The 27,363-nt window shown below is 30.6% G+C and overlaps 2 protein-coding genes across 2 annotated transcripts in view; both read right to left on the bottom strand.

Moving 5' to 3' along the window:
* The window catches only part of LOC133677053 (steroid 5-alpha-reductase DET2), an 80,153-nt gene extending 53,233 nt beyond the window's left edge, over nt 1–26,920 (bottom strand). Inside the window, exon 1 of the mRNA XM_062098895.1 lies at nt 26,913–26,920. The gene's annotated coding sequence lies outside the window, so the exon portion shown is untranslated. The remainder of the gene's footprint in view (nt 1–26,912) is intronic.
* Nucleotides 920–6,105, bottom strand: LOC133676679 (probable anion transporter 3, chloroplastic). Its single transcript, XM_062098398.1, has 7 exons — nt 5,537–6,105; nt 2,550–2,776; nt 2,116–2,464; nt 1,982–2,026; nt 1,604–1,888; nt 1,476–1,509; nt 920–1,352 (listed from the first exon to the last, which is right to left on the bottom strand). Exons 1-7 carry the CDS (start codon nt 5,966–5,968, stop codon nt 1,183–1,185), a joined length of 1,542 nt encoding a protein of 513 aa, XP_061954382.1. The 5' UTR covers nt 5,969–6,105; the 3' UTR covers nt 920–1,182.
* Nucleotides 26,921–27,363: the final 443 nt, after the last annotated feature.

The following is a 27,363-nucleotide window of genomic DNA, read 5'->3' as shown; positions in this document are numbered from 1 at the left end:
TTATATAAATTATTATTTATTTCATGATGTAATAGGCTAATTTTATATAAATTATTATTTATTTCATGATGTAATAGGCTAATAGCAATAGTTAAATCTATAATATTTAAATTAAAAAACATCAATATTAATATATATTTTTTAAAATTATTTTATAATCTCAATTTCAAAAGCATTCTTAACCAAACACATTAAACTATTTTTTGTTCAACTTCTATTTCAACCATAGTTTTAACTAAATATATATTTTTCCAAACCAACTTTAACTACAAGTACTTTTTATAAAATAATTTTTTTTAAATCATAACCATAGCAGCTATGATAGTATAAAACACAATCTTAATATTAAATTATTGAGGATTAAGTTTCGTTTTTCTCTCATTATCCTGTATGAGAGGTTAGTTATCAAACTCTCCAAATCAAACATCCAATCGATAAATTTTCTATCTACCGACGGTGGGAGTTTCCTTATTGACGTGTTGCCTCCATCTTTTGTCAAAGCTTAGATTGATTGACGGGTCGTCAATTCCAGAGTTATCACTGTATGACACGCCTTACAAAGATACGCAGGCCCAGCATGGGTGAGCTAGCTTCATTGATGAGAAGTTACCCCGATGCTTAATGTTTTCAAGTGAATAGTTAGTTTTTAAAATAATTTAAAAACATAAGAAAATAAATAATTTGAAGTTAAAAAAAAAGTTTAAAAATAGTCAAAAACACGTATTAAAATTGTGAACGCACACCTAAAAAACTCAAGATGGAGGAGGCTGTGCAAAGCAGAGTTTGTAATCAAAATTGAAGATTTGACTCTTTAGAGTTGGTGTGTTAGACAAACTAGAACAAGAATAACAAGCTAGAAAAATGATGATTTATGTTTTATGACACCAATATTTCTTTCACAAGCTCATTCTGATGGATATATCGAAGTGAAAAACCATTAAAAGAATAATAGAGATGAATGTTGCACGCACGTAGTCAACATATACTATACAGTATACACCATCAACTCCCTCCATTGTAAACATTTCATGCCTAAAATATTTGACTTATGATTTTAACCTACGTGTACTCGTGTTCTTCACCCTTTTGTAACTAGTTTACCTTCATTGATATAATAATTCCTAGTTCTAGACCTGTGCTGTTTCCAGAGCAGTGGAAACTTCATTTACACTTGAGTTCAGTCTAGAAAACTCGCTCTCCTGTAGCATACAAGTTCCAAAAGATGGCTGTAACGAAATAGAGCCCTGCTGTGACTGTGAGGAATGCCTGAAAAGATCCTAGCCACTGAACAAAATAACCTGTTCCAATCGTGCTGATTATTGCTGCTAATGTCCCAGCTGAATTTGCAATCCCTGTATGGCAGATCATTCAATTGGAGAACGGCATTATGTTTGGTGACAAAAGTCTTGCGTATAGGTATCTGAAAGAATATTGATTATCCAGTTTAAAACAACGGCAAGATGCCCAGAACTTACCATGGAGAAATCCTGCATACTGAGGTGCTATATCCTGATTAAAAAAGAAAAAAGAAAAATGAAAATGAGCGCAACTTGGAGGTGATCCAGCTAGCTAATCAACTAGTTACAAAGTAGTTGAAACTTACTTGCATGTTGAGAAGAAAGCCAGCTTGGCTGAAAGAGCTCAAGCTCAGCGCTATAGTCATAAGTGCAGCTGCAGTCACTGGTGTCTTGGCATAATTTAAGCAGAGCAATGAGACACCAGGTCCAATGAATCCAATAGACTGCATGATCTTTCTGACGATTGTCAAAGAGTAGCCGGCCTGAATCAATGAATCAGATAATGCTCCTGCAACATAGCCAGAGACTGCCATTGTTCCCCATGGAACAGCGCTAAACCAAGCCGCTTGCTTCAAGTTCACATTAAACACCTGCATTCATAAGGAAGAGTGGAAACTGGGATAAGTTTGGTGATTCTTAAAGACATTACTAACATAAAAGAGATGGAGGAAACAGGAGCTTACAGTGTTGAAATAGATAGGCATCCAAGAGAGAAGAACGAAATATCCCTGTGATTTTGAGCATGTAAGAGAATATTAAAGAAAAACTTCAAAGCATTCAACAAAGTGAAGAATTAAACTAATGTAATGTAGCTCACCCAATTGTTCGTTATATTAGCAAAAATAATAGCCCAAGATGGTGCTTTTGACAATAGGAGACGAAGTGGTGGAAACTGGCCATCACTTGCTGGAGAATCAATTTTACCAGCTTGGATTAATCTCAACTCTGATTTGCTAACAAAAGGGCTGTCTCTTGGATCACTTGTGACCCCATTTGCCCATCTTGTTAGCCATAGTAGCCCAAGAGAAGAGAAAAGGATAAAAGGGCCAGAAATCCCAACTGTTGACAGCATAATTGGAGTCAGCAATAAGCCTATGACATTTCCAAGATGAAATCCAGCCATGGATATTCCAACTGCACTCGCTCGTTCATGGCTTGGAAACCACCTAATCAAAGATGTACAAGAACAGAGTCAAGCAACGAAGAGGTTACAAGCTAGCAGTTTTCTGCCATACAAGCAATTTGCATTACCTTGATGAGAGGGTGCTCATGGAAGGCAAAGCAACACCCTCGGCCAGTCCAAAGAATGCACGAACGGCCAGAAGGGCGACGGTGGAGTGGTTGGCAGCCCATGGAGTAAGTAGAGTGGCCAGAGACCATAAGGCCACACCCCACGCCATCACTCTTTTTCCTCCATATCTGTCTACCAGGGCTCCTCCTATGACTGATGAGAATATGTATCCCCATAGAAAGGATGACTTCAAGAAATAATTAACAAAAAAAAAGTTCACTTTAATCATCCACCACTCAAGAATCAACTAGTAAAACAACATCAAACCAAACTGTTAAGAGAAAAATAAAAATCATACGCAATGAACAGTCTGAATTCCATGTGAGAACTAAATTGTGCCTCCTTTTTTTTAATGGTCAGACTCTCAGAGTATGTTTTCGACTCAGTATTTACTTGTCGAAATTAAGCATTTTTTATTTTTATTTTTTCATATATGTCTTTAAGATTTGAGTCATGCCACCTACCACTGCCTATGCCTCCAGGGTTTTCCTTATTTCTTTTGTTTTTTTATTCAACAACCCTTTAATTGTAACTTGCGAGTCATGAATCAATAAATAAATCATGTGATGAATTTTCTAGTCAGAAGTTATGGGCAGTAGGTCTGCCATATTTGTCTGAGTCACGCCTATTTTGACGTCTTACGCTTGTACTTGTCATCAACAGTGTCTCTTACGCTTTGTACTTGTCATCAACAGCCCACAATATGCATCCCGCGTTGTTCTTAGTTATTAGATCCGGTCTGACCCGACAAGTTATGTCGGGATCCGGGTAATCTAAGATCCTATTACACTGTAAAAGATAAATTCGGACATGTAATTACCTAAAAGAGATATAGACCAACCTGTCAGGTTACCTTATGATCTAGCACAACTTGGCGGACACCCATTATTAAAAAAAAATAAAATAAATATATATTATAAATACCTCGCATCATATATTTTTTAGAGTTGAAACAAATCTTTTTTGGTGGAAGTTAATATAGTCGTTTAAGTTTAAGAGACATTGCCTCGAGCGAGGTACATATTTTTTTTATTTAACCTAATTTTATATATGTTAATTTACTATTTTTTTTCTTTTTTAGTATTAATTCATGTCAAAATTTATTATATAAATATTACAATAAAGTTTTAATTTGAGATTGGATTCTCTATGTTTATAAAAAACAAGTTGTGTCTTTTAAACTTTATTGTTTGCTGTATATATAACTTTTATTTTCATGGTTGTTTTTTTAATTTTTTTATATAAAATATTAAAATTTTAAATATTTTTTTTAATTTTCCTAAATTAACCTAAATGATCTATAATCCAGTTACCTGGCAGATTAACTCCAATGTAACTGCAAGGAAGGTGGGTAAATCCTGATCTGGTCCAAGGTGCGAAGTTGTAGGGTCCGCAGTCTGCACCAGTACTAGTTAAACCTTGCCCTGGATCTCCTTTTGTTTTATGGGACCATGTGGGTTTGGCTTGGCATTCTATGGGCCATTCGCTCACGGCACACTGTTTAATGCTTCACGCAAGTGTGTTTGGGATTCTAATTTTTTTTTTAAGATTATTTTAATATAATAATTTTAAAATTAAAAAATATTATTTTAACAATATTTAGTTTCAGCCTAAAAGTATATTTTGATTAAGGTTTGGTTTCCTTGGAAAATAAAACACAACACTTTAAAGAAATTTTGTTTTAGAATAAATTAAAGTAGCTCGGGTTTTAATTAAATGTATAGAAAAAAAAATAGTTTATTGTGAAATCTTCTTCTTAGTTAAAAATAGTATTTTATATATATATATATATATATATATATATATATATATATATATCACATAAGTATGTTACCAAATACCTTTATAAAAATTAATCAATTTCATTTTGAAGCTAAATATTGAATAACAAAACACTTGAAACACCCCCAAAATAATAACAAAAATATCTTAAGATTTTTTTTTGTTTTAATCAACATGAATATCTAGACTAATTTGTGTATTTTAACTAATTTTATGAATTTTAAAATTAACAATTATATAATTCTTCAGTAATTATTATATTAATAACTATAAAACTCAAACTTAAAACTAAAAAAAATAAATTCTTTTATGTAAATCTAAAAAAAACCTAAATTGCCTCAAATATCCACTATAAGAGGAAATAATTGATTCCAGGCCCTTAATTCGAGAAATTATTAGTGTAATTAGATGTGCTTGCCTCTTCTTGACTTTGAAGAAGGAAAAAATTATTATCAAATTGACAAAAAAAAAAGAGGAAAAAGAACTGTCATCAAATTTTCTAATTAAGAAAGGAGAGTAAGAACAAGCCGTGAATTAAACCTAAACTGTAACGTAATGTTTTTTTTTAATAATGTAAATTTAATTAAAAAAAACTTGAACCCAAATTAAGTTTTAAATAAATTTGAAAAAATAAAAAAAATAATTTTTAAATAAAAAATAATTTTAAAAAAACTTTTATGACATTTCCGAACGGGTCACGAGCCACAATGTTGTAGGTAGGACGGGTTAGCCATAATTTCAAGCGGCGGCAAGCCATCACAGCACAGCTATCACTTTCTCAACTACCACACATTATTCTGTCATTTTCCCTCGCTTTTCTTTCTGTTTTTTCAGCTATAGTCGCCTGTTAGGCTCGGGGGATGCTTCAAACGACTATACTATTTCACATATTTGGATTTGAGCTTTATAAATCTTCACCCATCTTAGTCGGATGGCCGGCAATGATAATATAATGATTAAGATTAATATTATTTCTTTGTTCGAAAATCAGACACGTAAAAACTTAACTACACTACGGACCAAAAAACTACTGGATTATAAGACTAGTTCGAGCTTCGACTCTCGGATTGATGTCGAAAACCCATAAATTAGGGTAAAATAAAAAATAAAACAAAAGGGGAGGAAGAAAGAGGTAGGAAGCAGAAATCTCAGGAAATAGATTTACCTGTACTATGCCCAAGAAAGAACTGGACCAGCCAAATTTGGTAGCAAGAGGAACGACAGTGACGGACATTACAACACGATCAGCATTACACAAGCACATGACACATGCCACTAAAGCCACCACCTTAAACCTCTCTGGGATATCAAGCATCTTACTGGCTACTGCTTCCTCTCTTCCTCTCCCACCTCCGATCAGCATTCCCCTCTCTATGCCCTCTGCCGTGCACCTCACCGTGAATAATCGCCCCCCTTGCTTCACCTTTTCCCTTGATTGCTCTCTTGTTCTTGAGCAGCTTTCCCATTTGATAGGCTTTGATGGGATTCTGGGCTCAAATCTCAACTGGGTTCTTCTGAAATGAACCAAATTCGATTTAGAGTTCAAAAAAGAAGAGGTGTTAGGTGAGGAAGAATGGAGAGCAGATTTAGCCGCCATGAGAGAGAGAGATGGACGGATATAGTAGCAGTGCTTAGAACTTGTATTTGTTCTACACGTATATATAAATATATCCTACTGGCTAAACAATGGGAAGTTGTTGAGTTTTGGGGGTTGTTGAGAAATCTTATGCTAAAGAAATGGTCTTCTTCGCTCTTTAATCTCTATATGTGTCTCACTAAATTGTATGTTCAGACTAGGGGTGTCCAAGATACTCCTACGTGGCAACGCGTGCTGCCGTTACCTAGATCACCTACCTCTCCTCGAAGTGAGTATATTTAAATTTACTATAATAACCCTCTACTGGTAGATAATCCATGGATAAAAGTTTAATACTAAAAAGTTTTTTTTTCTGATTATTAATATAATAATAGCTAGAAATTTATATAATTATTAATTTTAAAATTTATAAAATTATTTAAGTTACATAGTTGAATCAAATACCTATATTAATAATAAAATAATTATTATAATAACTCTAAAATACTTTCATTTCTCCTCTTGTTTTGTTGTGTTACAGTGTAATATAACAGGTTGTTTGAGATTATTATATTAGTTGTTTTTTAAAGTTTTTTTTTTAAATATATTATTATTTACATTAACTAACCAAAATAATATAAAAATAATTAATTTTTTTAAAAAAAATCATTCCGAAACAGCGGAATCAAAGAATTGTGGCTCGAAAGTGTCTTTATTTGAGTTACATTTTGAAGTCCTTTCAATCCTCGTTGCAATTGAGAGCACACATCTAACATTAATGAATTCGCTTTGAATCTTAAACATTGAAATGCATGGTGCTTTTATGATCAGAACAGTAAACTATTAAAAAACAATTTGATTTAATTTAAATTGAAATAGTTTATTGACTCGCATTTCACTGTGGATCAATATCAATTTTTTTTACAATGTAAAATAAAATTAAGAGTATGAAGAATTTTATAATAATAATAATAATAATAATAATAATAATTACTATTATAATTATTATTATAATTATAATTATTAATAAATTTGAAAATAAATATTATTACTACTAAAAAAACTATAAATTTGATTTGAAGGGTAAAATTAAAAACTATAAGAACTATGAAAAAAACTAAGGAAAAAAAAGAAATCAAAAGTAAAGGGACTGAATTGAAAAACATAATATACACAAATTAGAATTGAAGGTCTAAATTGTAAATAAAGAAAACTCAAACAAAAGAGAAAAGGATTGAAATAAAAAATCAAAAGAAAGAAGATGGATTCTAAAACACAAAAAAGAAAAAAATAGGGACGAATTTAGGAGGAGTGAAACTATAAAAGGAATAAAAACAAAAAAAAATTAAAAGAACGAGGACTGAAATGAAAAACAAAACATATAAGAAATTGTAATTGAATGACAAAATTGAAAAAAAAACCAAAACTTCTATAAGAAAATAAAAATGAAATAAGAAATTCAAAGAATAAGGACTGAAATTGATAAATAACAAATAAAGAGGACAATTGTGCACTTTAGTTGTTAGGAGAGAGAAAAGAAAGAAAAAACACAAACAATCAATCACCAGCAGCAATCTAATTATTATTTGTCTACACACGTAAAACTATGTAAAAGAGGTCATGACTGCACATTCAAGGAGAAGACGAATGACCAAATTTGATCACCGGGCGGCGTCACACGTTTCACCTGAATGGCGCAGACGCCACCTCCTCGCTGGTGCGTGTGAAACAGGCACCAACAGCTTTTCAATTTAAAAATAAAAAAATAAAATGGAAAAATATCAAAACACCTGCATGGTCCTCTTAATTACACAAAATACTCATGTGCAAATATCAAAATACCCTCAAAGGCATTTTTTTTTTTGTCTTTTCTGAGGCTAAAAATGTTTTTTTACGGTACATAAAATTAAAAAACCCGAAATACCCTTGTCCAGCAGCCCATTGTTTTTTGATATTGGGGGAAAAGAGGTATTTTTACTGTTACGAATATTATAAAAAGTCAAGAAAGCCCTTGATTAACAATTCTAAATTTTGTTGACTCTAGAGGTAAAAGAATATTTTTAATGCGTTAAACAATTTTAAAAAACACATACATCTCCAAACAATCTTCTAATAACCACTTAACAAGAGGAAAATACTTAAATACCTCTAAATCGAAGGCTTAAATTTAAGCCACTCAAGGGTAAAAAAGTAATTATATTATAGCAATCCATAATAATCTGTAGGTAGAGTTATAGTGAAATCTCCACACCATTTAGCTTTCTTTTTAATATTACCCAACACTAATGTAATGAAAAAACAGGAGACATTTATAAGCATTTTAGCATAGATTTCGAAGTAATCACAGTTTCCTTATTTATTTATAAGTGAACCAACTCAAAATATGAAATAAGCAATATGAAGATTTTCATATTCAAATGCTCAAATAAGTCAATGCAAATTTCAAAAATGAAAACTGTTACTCCTACACAATAAATTTGTGAAAAAATTAATAATGAATTATTTTATTCATTTACATTTTTTTTTACAATTTCTCTTTTTTTTACAAGCAACTAATTATTTTATTCATCTTATTAGTTATTTTCTTATTCAAATATATTCTCTATTATTTTTAGTGGGCATAGATTTTATTATCTCTATCTTTTTTCTCAAAATAAATAGTAAAAAGTAAAAAATAAAATGTTACTATTACAATATTGGTGTAACTTTTTTTTTAAGAAACTTTTGGCTCTTAACTTACACCATTTTAAAAAAGAGTTTGCTTTTTATAAAGGAGTATTTTAGTAAGTTAGCACATTTTAAAAAATTATTTTGTAAAATAACATATGTGCAAAAATATTTAGGGAACTAGCACGGGTGAGAGTGTTGCAGATGCTAATTGTGACTCGTGTGTCACAAATGAGATCTATGACTCTTCTATCATCAACTCTCTGCAAAACAAAACAAAAACAGCAATTCGCACAATCACAAATAACTATTTTTCTAGCATAAAAACACAATTCACATAACCAACATTTAACTTATTCAATCATAAAAAAAAAAAATTAGACTAACAATTAACACAACATAATATTTTATTAAACATTAAACTAACTATACATTTATTCATAATTCTCATAACATATAATAACATGTAACTATATTTAATAATCTCCTTAATTCATAAAAAGGCATGGAGCACTCGTGAATGGGTCTAGAGCACTTGTGTACGGGTCTGGAGTATCACTCCAACTCTTACAACTTGAGGACGGGTTTGTAATATCCTTGTAAGTATGAGGACCAATAACATCTCAGCCTACGGATGGGCTTGTGACACTCGTTGATGGACCAACATCCCCAACACTCCCACGATAAGCAATCTCATCTTTCGCTAATCTAATGCTGCTTCAAGACACTCAACCTTCACACCTCTTAAAATCTACTACGACATAAAATGAGTGCAGTGTTGGCAATAATACATCCCATCTCATCGACACCTTTACAAATAGTTGTTACTGCTTTCTGAGCTTTGTGTACCAAATAATTAATCTATATACATACATTAAAAATCAATTAGTAGTCATCATCCATAATAAAATTAATCCGATATTTAATAAATATAAAAAAAATATTGCATAAGAATAGACTTTGTCTCAAATATCGATGGGCATAATGCATCGAATTTCATGGATGTCTCAAGAAACATGAACAAGTCAGTGTAATGAAACAACGTGTAATGGATAAATATCATGTCATGTAGGTATCAATAGCAATCGTTAGATGTCGCTCCTTAAAAAACATAACCTTTCCCAGCATTCTAAAGATCAATGAACATGAATGAATTACCAGCCAGTTCCCCTCGTGCTTCCCCTAGTAAGTAATACTGTGCAGCTCGTCTCCAGTATTTACATAATCAAGAATATGCTAAGATAGTTGAAACTGTCATATTCAATTTATATAAATAACATGTTGACTATAATCAATTATATTTTATTATTACCGAAAACCAATAAAGAGTGGCCTTTGAGTGACAGTGTCAAACATGTTATTACCCCAACTCTTTAAACGCCTGATATAAATATGCTCCTATGACCAGATCTATATTAATGAACATTAAGAATTATAAGTTATTATTTAAAATGTCATTAATTGTAATAATCAAATAATTTAAAACACATGATAAGTAATATAGATAAGCAAAAATTTATCTTCTCTTTTTTAGCCATGCTTTACACAGGTGCCAATATAGATAAGCAAGCGTGGCTCCCTCTAATTGTAATTCAAAATGGCCAAAAAATCATCAAGTAGTGCTAGAAAGTATAACGGTACTGCATTGCTAGCAGTACTTGTGAAAATTAAACCTCTAAACATATGTAATATGTATGCCCCAATATATATAATCAGCTGGTATACTATCATTTTTTTTGGGAGGGGGGGTTTGAAAATTAGCGTTTAACCATGTCAATTTGATGCAGTCGCCCCTTTAAGCATTAATTGGAGGCACCCGTTCTAACAAATAATCATATAAAGTATCTCTATCAATTGAGCCTCCACGACTGGTCATAAGTGTCTCATCTATTGGAAGACCGATGAACATTACCATATCATAGAGTATTGGTGTCATCTCATCAACACGTAGATAAAAGGTGTGTGTCTCGTTCCTCTATCACTCAATCAATGCTGAAATCAATGTATGGTTAATTTGTATGCGACACAGCTAACTAACCTCATAAAAACTAGCCTCGATAACATACTAACGCACACGCTTTTGCAAATCCATCAATGCATGTTATTTAGGTGTGACCAGATCACCATCCTGAAAATCAAACAACTTAGTTAAATCATCGATTAAAATCATTAAAATTATAATAATTAACAATTGGAATTAAAATATTTATCTGACCTCTCCGCTTCAAATATCATCTGAATGATGTTGATCTTGCATATATAACACTGATCTATCATTAGGACCTACATCAGCAACAAGGTGGCCTTGCCTATTGGCACTCCTAGAAGAGGTCGAACCTTCTTTAATTCGAACCATGTTTATCCCAAGGTCCTACATAAAAACAATTATTAGCATTTGCAATATAATTGAGCATACATATAGTTAGATTAAAAAAATAATTGGATCTGACATAATTTAAATAAAAATAAAAATAAAAATAAAAATAATATCTTATCTAGTTTCACAAGTTTTTTTGTTATGAAACCTTTGACTGCATACGCCACATGTATTGAATGAGTGCCCCTCTCTAGCATCCATCTCATTATGTAAACAAGTGGATTTCCTTTGACCCTTATTTGTCCACTATCTAGTTGGACATCCATATACATCTGGACCAGGATATACAGGCCATAATGACATATCAGGCAAGGTTTGAAAATGATGACTATATGTATTTTTGTACGAAAGTTGGAGCAAAAAATCATCAACAAATTATACATAGTTCACATTTTGTAAAGTGAAACATGCAATTAGATGTGAACATGGTCGATGATACAATCGTTATTTGATACAAGTATAAGTTGCTTCATTAATGTTAATGGTTTCCTGCATTTCTCTTGTAACACTAGCTGTTGGAGGTGTTTCTAACTGAAATATATCATCTTCAAGATCAAATAGAGATATCAAGTGTGATTTAGAAGTTGCTGCATAAGCATGTATTTCTGCTATTATTTTTGGAGACCACAATACATTACGACTAAAAACTTTTTCAACTTTATCTTTGCACTCCACAAAATATTTATTACACTTGAAAAAATTATCTACATTATAAATAAAAGTGAACTAAGTTTTCCAATTATTTTTTGAAATTTATTATTTTTTTGTGTTAAAAAAAAAACTCTTGACAAAGGATCTAAAGGTTCAGATTAGGGGTAAGCAAAAAAAATTAAAAAACTGATTAAATTGAGAAAACAAAAAAAATAATCGAAAAAATCAAACCGTGAAAAAAAAATGATTAAAATTTTGAAAAAACCGACTGGTTCGGTTTGGTTTTATAAGCCTGAAACTGAAAAAACCAAATCTAACCGAACCCAAACATGAAAAAAACCGGGTCAAACCGATTTGAACCGGTTTTTGTCTAAAAAAACCGAACCGAAACTATTCAGTTTGAACAAATTTCTTTTTCTATAAAAAAATTTCAGTTAAATTTTTTTATATATAAAAACTAAATCAAACCGAAATTCTTCCCTTATAGTGCAGATAACTATTGCCAGTTTTAGAAAATCGAGAAGAGCGAGCTCATTGTTTACTCTAAACTTTGGGTAAGTAGATAGTCACCATTCTCTTGATATTTTCTGGATATGGCCCCTTCATTCCTCTTTTATTTTAGTTGGTCATTCTAGTTAAGATAATTTCTTAATACAGTCCCTTTCTCCATTTTCAATCTAATTTACCATTAATTTTTGGAACTTGGTCCCTGTGCTCCTGTCATTTCTTTATATGACCCCTCTAATCATTCTTAATTTATTTGGTTTCTATTACCCTCAAAGTCTAATTTACCTTCATTCTTGGCATGCAATCTGACCATTTTTCCCATCTGCTGTCCTAAATTAATATTAAATTGAACGGAAATTAATTTAAAGGATTGATCTAAGAAGTTTTCTTGAACGGAGGGACGAATTAAAGATCAACGGGTAAAAAAGAAAACGTGTAGGGAGACCGACCTCATCTAGAAAATGACGTTAGACCAGGGACCAAAGAATTAAAAAGAGAGAAATTGTGAATGCCACTTGACACCTACGTGTCAGCACGTGCGCTGCCTGCGACACGTGCGCTGCCTGCGAACACCTACTGCCTTCAATCTAGTGGAGCCGGCAACTCCAACCAATATCAGTTGCCCTCGTTCAGCAACATAATTACACTTTTATCATGCCTTAATCGTGGAGTTGTTGTAGCGGCTTTCATGTTAAAAATAAATAAATAAATAAATAAAATAAAATAAAAGTATCTGTATAGTTATTGACGAAGCTCCTCTAAAATTTCTCACAGATGTGCACAGGGATATTTTTAATCTTCCAAGCTTTGTTTTCACTTCTACAAACTACTTGGAGGGTAAGTAAATATTCCAATCCCTTGTGTAAAAGAAGGTAAATATCATCTTCCTCATGAAAAAAAATGAATATAAATACAAATAATTACACATAATATATTTGTAAGACTTTTATTGTATTTGGTGATCACTTGTTTTTTCTTTACCAGCGCTATGCCACCGCAGGTAGATTTTTATAATTTTAAGAAAATATAAAGATGTTAAGAAGTTAAAAATTTGATGTATAATTAATGAAATATTTTTTAAAATATTGAGGTGGTGAAATATTAGATAATATATTTTTTCTATTGAGATGATGATACATTGAATCGACTCGGGTAAACCATGTTTAACTCACGAAACCTGTGACTTAGATGCATAAGCTCGTAATAATCCCATGAAATCCAAATCAGAATAAATTAGGAAGTCCAATTCTAATTAACCACATACTGAAGGTCTAAAATGAAAGAAAAAATCAATTAAAAAAAGAACAAAAAAAAATGATTTGAGAAAACCTAGACCGGTGGTTGTGCTATGCCACGGTCCAGACCAAATTGTTTCTAACATAAAAAGGGATGCTCAGGCATTGCCAAAGTTTTTTAAAAAGAAAAATTCAATATTTGAGTCATTGACCTGATTAGATCTATTAAATAATTTTAATTTAATAAACTTCGGTAAATCTCCTAAACATGAGTTAAGCTCTTAATTCACAATCTCTTAAATCCAAGACTCATGGTCAATCAAGAAACTCAATTTAATGTTGAAATATAGAATAAAAAAATATCAATTGAAAGAACTTGTCAAGGTAAAAAATAAAAATCGAAACAATAAGGATAAAATCCGATATGTTAATATAATAAAGGAGGAGAAAATCATACAAAAAATCAATTTTAAAAACTATCCTAAATAAAATAAATAGAAATCAAAAGAACAGGGACCACATCTAAAAAAAAATCAAATTTCTAAATTAATTAAAATAAACAAAAAAAACAATTAAAAGAACATGGCCAAAATCCTAAAGAAAAAAATCTGAAGGGTTGTTGTGAAATGTTGCAAGGTAAGACACAAAAACTAAAGAAGAGAGAGAAAAGAAAGGAGAAAAGAGAAAAAGTCAACTGTCACCAAACCGGAGGTCATTTAGGCATACACATTGCCCAACAAGTTAGTCTCTTTCGTGATGAATCGAAAAACAACAAGAAAGCTTGTTTTTCACCTCTATAAGCCATGTTGTAAGACCCAAATTTTTGACCCAAGCCTAAGCCTAAGTCAGTCCAAACCTAACTTAAGTTAACTTAGGTATATAAGAAAAAGTTGTAAAAGAATTATTTTTCTCTATTCTAATTCTTATGGTTGTCGTGATTCTTCCCTCATCAAACCAAAGATTTCAATTTTTAATCTTGAGTTTTTGGGTTCAAGAAAGGTGGAAGTAGTAAGTTTTGTGGTTCTCTTTCATGTTACCAAGCCCAAGTCAATCCAAACTCAACCTAAGTTTTTGGAATTATGGGTAGTATTATTATGAGGTTAAGGATGATTAATCTTAGTTTGATAACTTATTTGTGTAATTTTCAATTTAGTCCCTCTATTTTGAAGATTTACAGTATACTCCCTAAACTTTGAAAAATTACAATTTGGTCCCTGGAATATAAATTGAGATTCTGGAAACAATTGAGGATATATTATGGGTGAAATTTCAGTATGGTTATGTATTTCTAACAATTACATTTGGTCATCTAATTTTGGTAAAATTATGTTTTGGTCCCAGATTTCTAAAAATTTTCATTTTAGTCCCTAAACATAGAAGACTAAACCTAGTTTACTTGTATGCATTGGATTTTTTTATTTTTGTTTTTTTAATTTATTTTTGAGTATATTTTGTATATTGTAGGTATTTTTAACGATCCTTAATAGGATTTTTGGATTTTTCATGTAATATTCCTTTTAATTTTATATTTTTTGGGTGAGTGGAATAATCTTTAATATGCATGTAATACAAATAAATATGTATGTTGATTATATGATAAGTAAGAAGAGTTAATTTCTTGAGTATTTATATATGTTGCTTTATTTTTCGAGTAAGTACCCATCTATTCTTGAATTTGTAGTCGCATTCTATTGAACTAAATTATATTCAATATGATATACATTGCTTTGATAATTATGCAAATATCTATTATCTTGATATAAGACTTGTTAGTAACTTTATGCTAATGAAGAGTAGTTAGTTTATGTGCACATAGTATTTTGTATACCATGCTAGTGAGAGAGACATCAGTCTATGTCAACTGATCCTTCCACAGTGTCACCTTTAGGTGTCTCTGATCTCTGACATGTATTCCACTACTTTATGATAATATGTTGTGTGTGTGTGTGTGTGTATATATATATCAAGATAAATTGACTTGTAAATTATTAATATCTAAAATATATTTTAAATGCTATCCCTCCACTAAGTTGATTAAACTCACATCTCATTTTTAATATTATTTCAGGTTCTTAGTTTTTGTTAGCAGGTGGATTTTGTTGAGTGTTCCTACTTCTTCTGTTTTGGTCGGTATGCCTTGCTTATTTTAGATGCTCCACTATTATCCTGTTTTAATTAAGTTTGGATTTTGACAATATAATGAGTATTATGGATTATTGTTTTTGTTTTAATTACTGATGATAAGTTTTGAACTATCATTTAGTTTCATTAGTTTTGAATAATATAATATTTTGAAAGATTATGAAATGCTTTATATTTTTAAATAATTTCTTCTTTTGATATGTTCATTCTGAAGCTTAGCGTAAGTGGGATGTCTTTATCAAATGTGTCGCTAGAAAAATGACGGTTTGACTAAGCATTCCATGAATGCGCCCAACAACTTTTATTTTTTCTTTTAATTTTTTTAAATTAAATTATTGAATCTCCCATAGGACCACATGATTATTGCAAAAAACAAAAAGAAAGAAAAGAAACCAATGTGAAATGATGAATATGCCCTTAAAGTCAAGCCTAAGATTTTTTTAGCTTTAAGGGTCATAAAATAATTACATTATGCATGACAAAAGAAAATATCAAAAAAGCCTTTGGGACAAAATTATTATTTTTCCATTTTAAAAGGTAAGCAAGTAATTTAATTGAATAAACAAAAATGAGAACCAAGCTACCCTCAAACAATTCTAGAATAACAAATGAACCTCATAAAAAGATTCTTTTACCTTTTAAGGCTAGTTCATTGGTTTTTTTAGTTAAGGGTAAAAACATTAATTTATTATTATAACCAATAGTGGATCAAGACAAGTATATAATGCTTTTCCCACACCAAACAAGTTATGTTAATGATTCATTTGTTTGTTGAGGTAAAGCTTTAATAACAATTAACATAAATAGAAACAACACAATAAAAACAACCATAAAACTACAAATTTTTTTAAAATACTGATCAAATAGAATCCCTAATACATAATTTTATTATTTAATATTTATTTTCAAATAGCTTGTCTCTCTAAGAGGTTTACAACTCTTTAAATAAATAGAGATACCAATATAAATAAACTAGGAAACCTGAAAATGAAAAGCAATAAAAATCCTAAACAAATTAGGAAAAAGTTATTAAATATATTACTTAATTTCCTAAAATAAAAAAAAATTAAAAAAATTAAGAAAAAATAACATCAAATCCTCCTACACTAATCGCTGGGTTAAAAAAAAACAAGTCCTTAATTTTAAATCACTCTTGCCTCAATCTTATAGATGTCTAATCAAGGCTCCCCAATCCCTTTTCTTTCTTCGCTTCAGCTGTATAACAATTTTTGATATGAAGTTTAGTCCCTTCATCTTAGATTTTGTATAAGAAACAACAATTAGCAAATTATTTCGCTTTCATTGGCTTCTAGTTTAATAAATTGCAAAGCTTAAACTTGCTTCATTAATATGTGTTGTATCCACATAACCTTGAATACCTTTGTGATAACAATAAACTTGTAATAAAAAAATATCAACATAATTTAAATCAATATTTTTTCTTATTGAGTACCTTCCATGTTTTCTTTGTATTCAAACTCTAAATTATCAATGAGAACACCATTAATGATATCATCACTACTATTAATAAATTATCAACATAATCATCATCAAAATAAACATCATAAATTGGTGGAGAATACACATCTATTTCATTATAAATGGGATTACCAAAGTCTTCACGATACTCATCCCGATCAAAAAGTTGCCTCCTTTGCTCGTACCTCTGAAATAGGTTCTCAAAACTGGTTATAGATCCATGACCACTCTCTTTACGATCCTTCAATTTTCTATCTTCATCTCCTCCAACTGATAGGATAATTCTTCAACTTGACTCTGCATGTTTATTATTGTCAGTCGATGGGTTAATTTTGTAATTTATCTATGTATGTCTTCTATCACCAGCTCCTGAATGTCTTTTTTTTTTAGTGACAACCTTCTTGTCCCTTTCTACATGATCATGTCATATTATGCGACCACCTCTTCCAACCATGATTATTTAACAACACACAATAACTAACAATTAGGAATCGTTGGACTATAATACCAATTAAGACAGAGCTCTAATACTAACTAACATAGATGAAAACAACACAAGAAAGACAACAAGAATAAGTAGCATAATTTTTAGCTAAATAAGGTCACGCCACAAACCCTAATTCAAAGTTTTGATTAGAATATTTGTGTGGTGAAATATTCAGTAATAAAATCTTAAATTATGGTTTATGGTGTGACCCTATTTCGCAGAATTTTGTTTTGCTTTACTTTTTTTGTACCGTTTTTGTCAAAGCCATTTGTGTTATAGATTCAATTGTATTCTATTTAATTAATATACTATAATTCAGTAAAAATTGTTCATGAAAAATACTATAAATAATTAAATTGTCGTAGTAATGAAAATAAGGAAAAAATAGTTTCCTTGTAGTTGTGGGAAAAAAACAGAAAAGCTATGAAATATTGATCCTTTACATAAAAGAGATATTGAGGATCGAGATAATGAAAATGCATCAGTCAATAATAAAAAAAGATCACAAAATTTGTGTGTTGTCCTCGACAAAACTCAAACAATAGTTTTTTGTGGCTTGTGCTTCTACTTAGTCCTTCAAAGCTCAATATTGTTGTTGTATATATGAAGTTTTCAAAATTGCAGACATTATTTGAGATTTTAGATGAAGAAATAAGGATTTTTAGGAGGATAGCTTAGGTGATAAGAAAGTTAAAAACAAAAAGAGAATGTGTGCTATTAAGTTTTCAAAATTGCAGACATTATTTGAGATTTTAGATGAAGAAATAAGAATTTTTAGGAGGATAGCCTAGGTGAGAAGAAAGTTAAAAAAAAAGAGAGAATGTGTGCTGCTATCAATTTTTTTTTTTTATAAAAAAGCTACCAATCACCAAAAAAATTAGGCTTCTAACCTAAAAAAGATAGCTTTCTATATACTAATTTGAACAAGCCATCAATCACTTAGCCTCGAGTGTTATGGGCACAAATATTTGGTCCTCATACTGAGAACTGGATAGGAAGAATATGTGTTTCACGTACACACAAATATATACTAACTTGTCATAGTATTGAGTAAAATGTTAGGAAAAAACTCTATAAAATTCGTAGTGCTATCCTTATATGTATGATATTTACATTATTTCCCTCCAAAAGTATATCTAACCATTAAAAAGTGTGATTTTTATTATTTTGGAAAGATTGAGATCTTGACATATAAATTGAAAACATTGCTATCAAAACCGAACTAATTTAAAATTGAGCATTGGGATATAAAAATATTTATATGTAGGAATATTTTGATCAAAGGCAACTAATGGTCAAATAGTTGGATGCATTTTTTTTTATGTAGTTTAGGGTTGGAATATGTTACGCATGTGCATATATATTGAAAGGTTGTTACCAGTGACTTTTTAAAAAATTGAGTGTTTGCTTGAGTCTTGGAGATCAATATCAAGACTATTAATCGATTTTCGTCAATTTTCACCGGTAAAGGTTATATTTTGATTGGATCAAATATCCAATGTTTATTTTATTATTTTTTGGATTCAACCACAAGTTTAATCCAATTCTCATAGCATATATGATAAGTGTTAGAGAATAATATAAATTATATCTTAGAATTTTATCCAACATCTTAAGTTAATGGGTTAAGATGATTTTTAATTTGACATGATATATTAGGTTGCATATACGAGAAGTGTTAGAGAATAATATAAATCATATCTTGGAACTTTATCTAACATCTTAAGTTAATGAGTTAAGATGATTCTTAATTTGACATGATATATTAGGTTACGATAGTTCTTTGATAAAATGTTTTACATCTTTTTGTAGAATTATATAAGAAAAAAGAAGAATGATAAAATTGAAACAATATATGTAAGAACAAATCTCAATTTAACACCATTTGAGCAAACCCTGCTATGAAAATAAAAGGAATTAATCTACCTTTGCACCGTGTATGATGCACTATGAGAGCATAGTTAGGAATTCTAAATGATCAAGAATTTGTTGCAATGGAGCTTTAGGAATTCTTATTCTCCCTGCGTATAACATTTAAATAGGTTAAAAAGAATTAAATTTTCACTCTTAAATATATTTAAACCTTCTCAGTTTTAGTTCCTTATTTGCCCTCCTTTAAATTTTATGACCTTGCTCCTTTTATAGGACTTCCTCAATTTCTCTTGCCCTTTTGTTATGTTGTAAAAAACTAGTAGATATTACTTTTTTTCTTTTTAATTGTTGATAATGAAAAACTGATAGATATTCATCATAATATGGATTTTGTAACAAAGTAGAGTAAGTCTAAGTATGTCCCTTTTTTTGGTACAGTAGAAGAAACAAAACATGCTCAAACGTAATTGCTGTAAAATTAGAATCACCCGCAATAATCACTAATTAACTGATTTGAATGGATGTGAGTCTTGGATAATGATTGGAGATCTTGCCTTGAAATTAGAGTCAAAATTATGTTTCCAATAGATATAAGTGTATGCTTAATCATGTGTCTTTCCTTAATTAACTTTCAACTCATACCACATGTTGTTTGTCCTGAAAAACTGATAATTCTATGACGTTTTAATAAAAAACCAAAGGATATTGGCTCCTGAATTTGGATATGGTTAGGGAAAGAAATAAAAAAAAAGTAAAAATATGAGTTATAAAATGTAATCTCTCACTCAAACCAAATAGCTAGATTGCTTAAACAATTATTCATCAAGAAGTCGTAAAAACTTTAAATTAGATATGAGTCTTTTCATTACTATTCAATGCTCTCCTACAAAAACATGTCCACTATCAGGGTAGGGGATCATTTGATATGTAAGTCAATAAATTATAAGAAAAAAAATAGTATATGTAAAGATAATGAGTACAAAGAGTGTAGGAGGGTTTATGTAGTGTTGGTTATGTGTTGTGTGGGCTGTTCTCCTAATATTTTTATATGGATGGCCTGAGGTATTTATAGTCCCTGGCCATTGAGATCACATGGTTTACCTAACAAGGAATGAGGAAGCTTATTTGGTGAGAAGTAGAAAAAAAATCATGACAATAAGTTGTGTTGTCGTTGTACACCTTTTTCCTAACCAATAAGAATAAAAAGACTGTGTACATAACCAATAAAATAATTTGATTATTTGAGTTATGTTAGGGAGTAGAAGAATATTCTTCAATACGAGACACACACCAATCAAGTGATTTATACAAAAGTTAACATATGAGAAATCTTATAGACCATGATTGCTTTTAAAACATGCAATTGGGTGGTGATACACTAACTTGTTAGAGGACATAACACTATATTGTTGTGTGTACCAACACTAAGCTCCCTAGAGATTTTCATGGGATTGGGACTCCGTCTTATAATAGTTAGGGGTTAGGTTGAGGCATAAATATGATTTGTTGTTGAGACTCAAAACTCATCGGATAAAGCTATCATTCTTTTTTTTTTTTTTGTGTTGGCCCATCAATTGTATGCAATTTAAAAGGCCTCTAAACTTCTTCTCATTAAGTTGTAGGGTATAACATTGAGAATTTTTTGTGACAATAAAATTTATGTCGTTGTAAGAGTTATACCTATAACAATAAAGGATCAATGGAGAGATTTCCAAGATAAATGTTTAAGGAGTTCATTATTTAGAAATATAGAGATTTAGTTGAAAATTTAGGGATTTTGTATGGAGAGAATTTTTTTTTCATTCAAAATTTAAAAGATCTTCTCATGCAAGTAGAGGTATAATATTTTAATATTATTAATCTCAGGCAACATATAGTGGTAAGCGTAGACCTTTTTTCCTTTTAGTTCGAGTTGCATTCCCTTCTTTATAAATTGTTAAAGGTAACCTTTGGCGATCAATCTCTATCTCATTTCTTAGGGAATAACAATATTCGATATTATACTTGTTGTAGTGATGAAAGAGAGTTTATTGGTTTTTTTGCTTAGTCAAATCACTCTTCATGGGAGAGAGATATTGTAAACATTCTTTTTCTTTTAATGAAAGTCAATACATTAGTGCACATGACGATTAAAAAAGTGGTCATGAGCTTAGAGAACATAAGTCGCTCATAGATGGATCCTTTCGTGTTCTTTTTGGATGTTTTAGGGCTATTAAATGATTGATGGGTTTTTAGAGACTGTGTTCTTTGCTACTGGAAATGAGGTTGTCCTTATCTAGTCATGCTCATTTTGTCTACTAAAATATGATTTTTTATTACATATTTCACTTCGAAGAGAGTCCGTTCAAAAAGAGTATATAGTCATTCTCATACAGAATAGTTGTAGACTCCACTAATCAAGACTTCATTGATAATGGGTTTGAGTAGAACTTTCATGTTGAGCATTTTTTTATTCAACCTTTGAAGATATCCTCTAGTGCTTTAATGTTCTTGTTGTGTGATAGAGAAGAGATCAATTATGCTTTTTATATATGATATGCTTGTACTGAAGTATGAGATAAATTTGGCACATTTATCATCAAAGTTAAGGATGGAGTTAGGCCTTAGGCTTTGGTTCCACACCCATGCAGATCCTTAGAATGTTGTCGAAAGGACTTTACACATAACATCATTATTTTATGTCACAAGCTTTGAAATGTCTCACAAGGGTTTATAATTTCATTGTAGTTATCTAAGTTTGTCTTCATGAAAACACAATCCTTGAAGAGATGAGTGTGCAACACCTGATAGACAATTGGAGAATCTCTCACTTTGAAAAGGTGATATTCCTTCTCAAAAGCTTTTTTTATTAATCTTTTATTTTGTCAAGGTCTTTTTATATAAGGAGTATGCGATTAAGATTTCAAGAGAGATCAATGGTAGTAACCACTTATGTGTATAGAACTTGTTGAGGCTCTGCTTTTAATCTTTAAAATTCATGTCTAGAGTGTCTAGTTTAAAAATGATCTTCATGGTGAGAGCAACTTTTATAAAGGGTTGAAGTACAAGTTTTCTCATGCCTGCCTTCTTACACATCAATCTTTCCTATTATTTTAAAAAACTGGGTTGTCTATGTGCACTCAAGGGTACATGTATTGGAACTAGTTGTTTTGTTACCTATTAAGGGAATGACATAATTTGAAGATGTTCTTGTGTTGATAGAACAATTTCAATGAACATTTTCATTTGATGAGTGATTTGTTAGAGATTTGGAGGAGTTGGTGTACTTTTAGAGGGAGATTGGTTACTCTCTTATATTTTGGTGTTTCTAAATTATCAGTCATGGAAAGAACTTATGGGTAATGTGTGAAATAGGAACGAACTATAATTTTTTTACATTTACACTAACAACACCACTAATAAAGTTGCAAACACTTCAAATTGGATTTGAACTTTCCACGACCGCTTCTAGGCTAAGATGTCTAAACTCGGCCATTCCATCTTCTCTTACAAAAACAAGTTTCTTATCGGAATATAGGATTCTCCAATGGCTAATCAAGTACATTATAGGAGGAAAATAATGTTTACAAAGATAACAAGTACAAAGAGTGTAAGAAGGTGCATGCCATGTTAGTCATATATTGTGTAGCCTTTTCTCTCATTATTTTTTATGTGGATAGCCTCGGTATTGATACCCCTAAGCCATCGAGATCATATAGTTTGATTAATGAGCAATGGGTGAGGAGTACTGTAGCTTACTCGATGAGGAGTATTGTAGCTTACTCAGTGAGTAGAATAAATCATGTCAGGAAGTTGTTTTTCCATTGAATATCTTTTTTTATCAACGAGAATAAAGAGATTTTGTACATAACCAATAAAATGATACCAATAAAATGATCTGATCTCGTGGGCTATGGTAGGTGAATGAAAGAATATTATTTTAATCAAGATGCAGACCAATCAAGTGATTTGTACAAGAATTAACATGTGAGAAATATTATAAGCTGTGATTGGTTTTGAAATGGGCAATTGGGTGGTGCTTCACTGATATATTGGAGGTTGTAACACTGTATTATTGTGTGTGCCATTGGTGGGCTCCCTGAAAGTTTAAGTGAGATTAGGATTCGATTTCACGGTAATTAGGGATTTGGTTGTGGCCCAAATACTATTTGTAATGGGGGGCCAATACCTAAAGAACAATTTGTCCATAATGGATAGCCAAGTTGTCCATTTGGGCCAAGCCCAAACTAAGATGGTTTTCCTAGCAAACAACCATGTTGTTTACTTAGGCTAAGGCCTACAAGGACAACAAATTCTTTTTTTACTTGTTTTTTATTATGTTGGCCCATCACTCACTATTTTTTTCATTACTATGCATCATCTTTAGGCATTATATCCATATGTAAAGACTTATTCATGTATAAAATAGAAAGATATAGATGAAGATCCAATTACAAAACTTATAATACATTAGAAATGCAATTGAGGGGGAATTCCTTCAAGTCAAATTTGTATAAGTAAGGAAATTATATGGGTTTTTTTTTCTTAATTGTATAGTATGTTTGTAAACAATAACAACAATAGGTCAAATGAGTTATCAACAAATTAATTAAGATATTTGGAGTTAATGTTGTAACTTTAAAAGTAATAGTTCACTAATAAAAAAAAAATGGATGCAGCTTACAAGTAGAGAGATGTGGGAAAAAGAGTAGGCAATACTAGGAAGTGTAAGTGAGCGGTAGGTTAGATGAATGTCTATATCTATAAATATTTAAGAGTTATGTAGTGTGAGAGAATTTTGAGAGGGTTTTTATTAGCAAGAGATTAAAACTAAGAAAAAAATTCAAAAATCCCTCCTTAAAAGGTCTTGAGGTTGATGTTTATGGAAAAAGGAGGATGGGTTTTTAATATTGGGATCATACCACATCATCCATATTTAGACCGACAAATTTGAACTAAAAATAAAAAGAAAATGAAATTAGGTTCTTTTGTGCTAAACTTCTTGAATTTGTCAACAAAGTTTAAAAGAAGTAATGAATGAATCCATTAAGCCAACTTCGTAATGCAATCAAAAAACTAAGAGTGTATATTAATTTTATGCTGAGCGAAACCCATTAATAAATCATTTGATATAGGGGTGGAGCCACATTGGGGCAAAAGGGCGCAATTGCCCCTTTGAATTTTTTATTTATTTTTTTCAAAATACTTTTTACTTTAAAGTATTAATATAATAGCTTAAGTCATATCTTGCAAAAAGTGAAGAGGTAATATATTAATGTGCTTTACTGCTATCGACTGTGTGCATTCTCTTTCCGTAAAGTAAGAACTTTTATTATTGAATCCATTGAAAAATGCCTCTGGGTATTTGAATTATAAGTTGGTTGTCTCAAATATTTCTTTTATTTTTGTTTAACATATAGAGAAGTGAAGGGATATGTGATGATTTTATTCTATGACAAAATGAAAACTAATCACAGTATATAAAGAAGAAAATTAGAAGTATATGGAGAGACCTTTATATTGCTGCTTCAATGGTTTGTGATTGTACTATCAAAACTTTCTATGTTTGATTCATTAGCTCCTTTGTAATTTAATGAGTGTGTTTCTTGGATATGGGTTACTTTCATTTAGATAAATTATTGTTTTTTAGATGTTTATCATGACTTTATTTTTTTGTCATAGCTTAGAAGGAAAAATATTGTTGTTCTTGAACATGATTACAAAATCCAAGTTATCTTACTTGGTACATATATAAGCACTTGATTTTATGTGCATAGAGTATGTTGCTTGTGAAAATTATTTAATCAGAAAAATAGCTTGGAGGATTTGAGAAGCATTATGATATTAAGTTAGTATATTCTAATAGATTTAGTGGACATCAGGACAATTTAAGCTTCACCTTCATGTTAGCATTGGCTCCATTCCTCTAGAATTGAACAATGTTACACATTTAAGTTTGTTAAAAATATATTATGATAAATTTAGTGGACATTTACCGCAAGATGTGTGCCTTGGTGGGTTACTTCAAAATTTCTCCGCAATTGATTATTATTTCACAGGAGTTATCCCAAAAACCTTGAAAAATTGCTCTAGTTTAAAAGACTTTTTTTTTAATAACAACCAAATTAGTGAAAAAATATCTGAAGCTTTTGGCATATGCCCTTATTTAAACTATATAGATTTGAGTGAAAATGAATTGAACTAGGAATGTGATGTTTAATTGAGAGAGTAACATGCTAAAAATTGCTTAACATACTTTGAAGTTTAATTATGTAGTTGTGTTAATTGTTATGTAGACACTAATGATGATAAAAAAAATTAGTAGGTTCATCAATTAAATTAACATGTCACTAGACAAGTATTTTAAGCGTAAATCCCTTGAGAATGGAGAATCATTCAAAGATTCAAGTCATATAACTCAATCAAGTTAAAAGAAAAAGTCATATTGAAATCAACCCAGATACTCTCCTTGTTGACCCTAGCCTAAGAAGAACAATTTATGAATACCATGTAAATGTTAGGGATGCAATTCAAAGAGTATATCTACAAAAGGGTCCTTGTTAACCTTCACTTTATGATTTTCCTAAAAAAAAATTAGGAATATATCAACATTATGCCAATTTAATCTAGCTTGATTTGGTGCATACCCAACTTGGTTAGAGTACAATATAGCCAAAGATGCTACTTTTTGCTTGTACAGTTACCTCTTTAAGTTAAAAGGGGGTGTTGATTTGTTTGTGGGTGATGGGTTTTTAAATTGGAAAAAGAAGGAAAGATTTGATCTTCATAGTGAAAAGTATAATAGTAGTCACAATGCAGCTTAAATAAAATGTGAGAATTTGATGAATGAAAAACAAAGTATCATGGTTTTGTTATTCAAGTAGAAAATAAAGAGTCAAAGTGATTATCAAACTCGATTGAATGCTTCAATAGAGTGTGCCTATTTTTTGTTGCACCAAGGACTTTCATTTTATAGATATGATGAATGTGAATGTTCAAGCAACCAAAGAAATTATCTAGAGCTCTTGCGTTTCCTTTCTAGAAATAATGAAGGTTTTTAAAAGAGTTACTTTCAATGAAGCTCCTAGACATAACAAGTTGACTTCTCCAGATATTCAAAAAGATATTACTCAAGCTGCTGAAAAGGAGATTACAAATGTGATTAGCAAAGATCTAGGTGACTCATTATTTTTAATTTTAATTGACAGTTGTTCTATGATATGTAGACAACAATGAGCATATAATTGAACATTTTCTTAGCATTCAACATGTGTCAGGTACAACTGCTAGTTCACTAAAGACAGCTATTGAAGCTTTGTTTGATAAACACGAGCTAAGTATATAAAGATTGCATGGTCAGTGATATGACGAAGCTAGTAACATGTGAGGTAAATTCAATAGCTTGAAAACACTTATTCTAAATAAGAATCCAAGTGCATACTATGTACATTGTTTTGCTCACAGACTTTAATTGACTCTTGTGGTTGTTACAAAGAAGCATAATGAAGTTGGAGATGTTTTCAATTTCATTTCTAGAATTATAAACATAATTATAGCATAATGTAAAAGGATGAAGGTGATTAGAGAAAAACAATATGCTATAATTATTGAAGGACTTGAAAATGGAAAAATTTCTAGTTGATGAGGCCTAAATCAAGAAACTTCTCTTAAAAGGTATGGTGAAGTTACCATTATTCGTCTACTTGTAATGTTTTCATCAGTTCTTGATGCGTTTGAGATTTTAAAGGAGGATGGGATGAACTCAAAACAGTGAACATAAACAGTCATTTTAATAGATATTATGGAATCATTTAATTTTGTGTTCATGCTTCATTGTTTAAGAAGGATACTCGCAGTTACAAATGAGTTCTTATAAGCATTATAAAGAAAAGATCAAGACATAGAAAATGTTATGAGTTTATTGAAAACATCAAAGGAACGATTCAAAATGACGAGGGAGAATGATTGAGATTCTTTATTGGAAGAAGTGTCATCTTTTTGCATCAAACATGATATTGAT

This window comes from Populus nigra, chromosome 17, assembly GCF_951802175.1.
Source record: "Populus nigra chromosome 17, ddPopNigr1.1, whole genome shotgun sequence".
Lineage (NCBI taxonomy): Eukaryota > Viridiplantae > Streptophyta > Magnoliopsida > Malpighiales > Salicaceae > Populus > Populus nigra.
This window is presented reverse-complemented; position numbering and strand designations above follow the sequence as displayed.

Excerpts from the sequence above, each read along its gene's own strand:
- LOC133676679 (XM_062098398.1), bottom strand. The coding sequence starts at position 5,968 with ATGGCGGCTAAATCTGCTCTCCATTCTTCCTCACCTAACACCTCTTCT. Across the intron at positions 2,027-2,115 it reads CTAATATAACGAACAATTGG|GGATATTTCGTTCTTCTCTC; the intron begins GTGAGCTACATT and ends TCAAAATCACAG. Across the intron at positions 1,353-1,475 it reads GTATGCAGGATTTCTCCATG|GGATTGCAAATTCAGCTGGG; the intron begins GTAAGTTCTGGG and ends TCTGCCATACAG.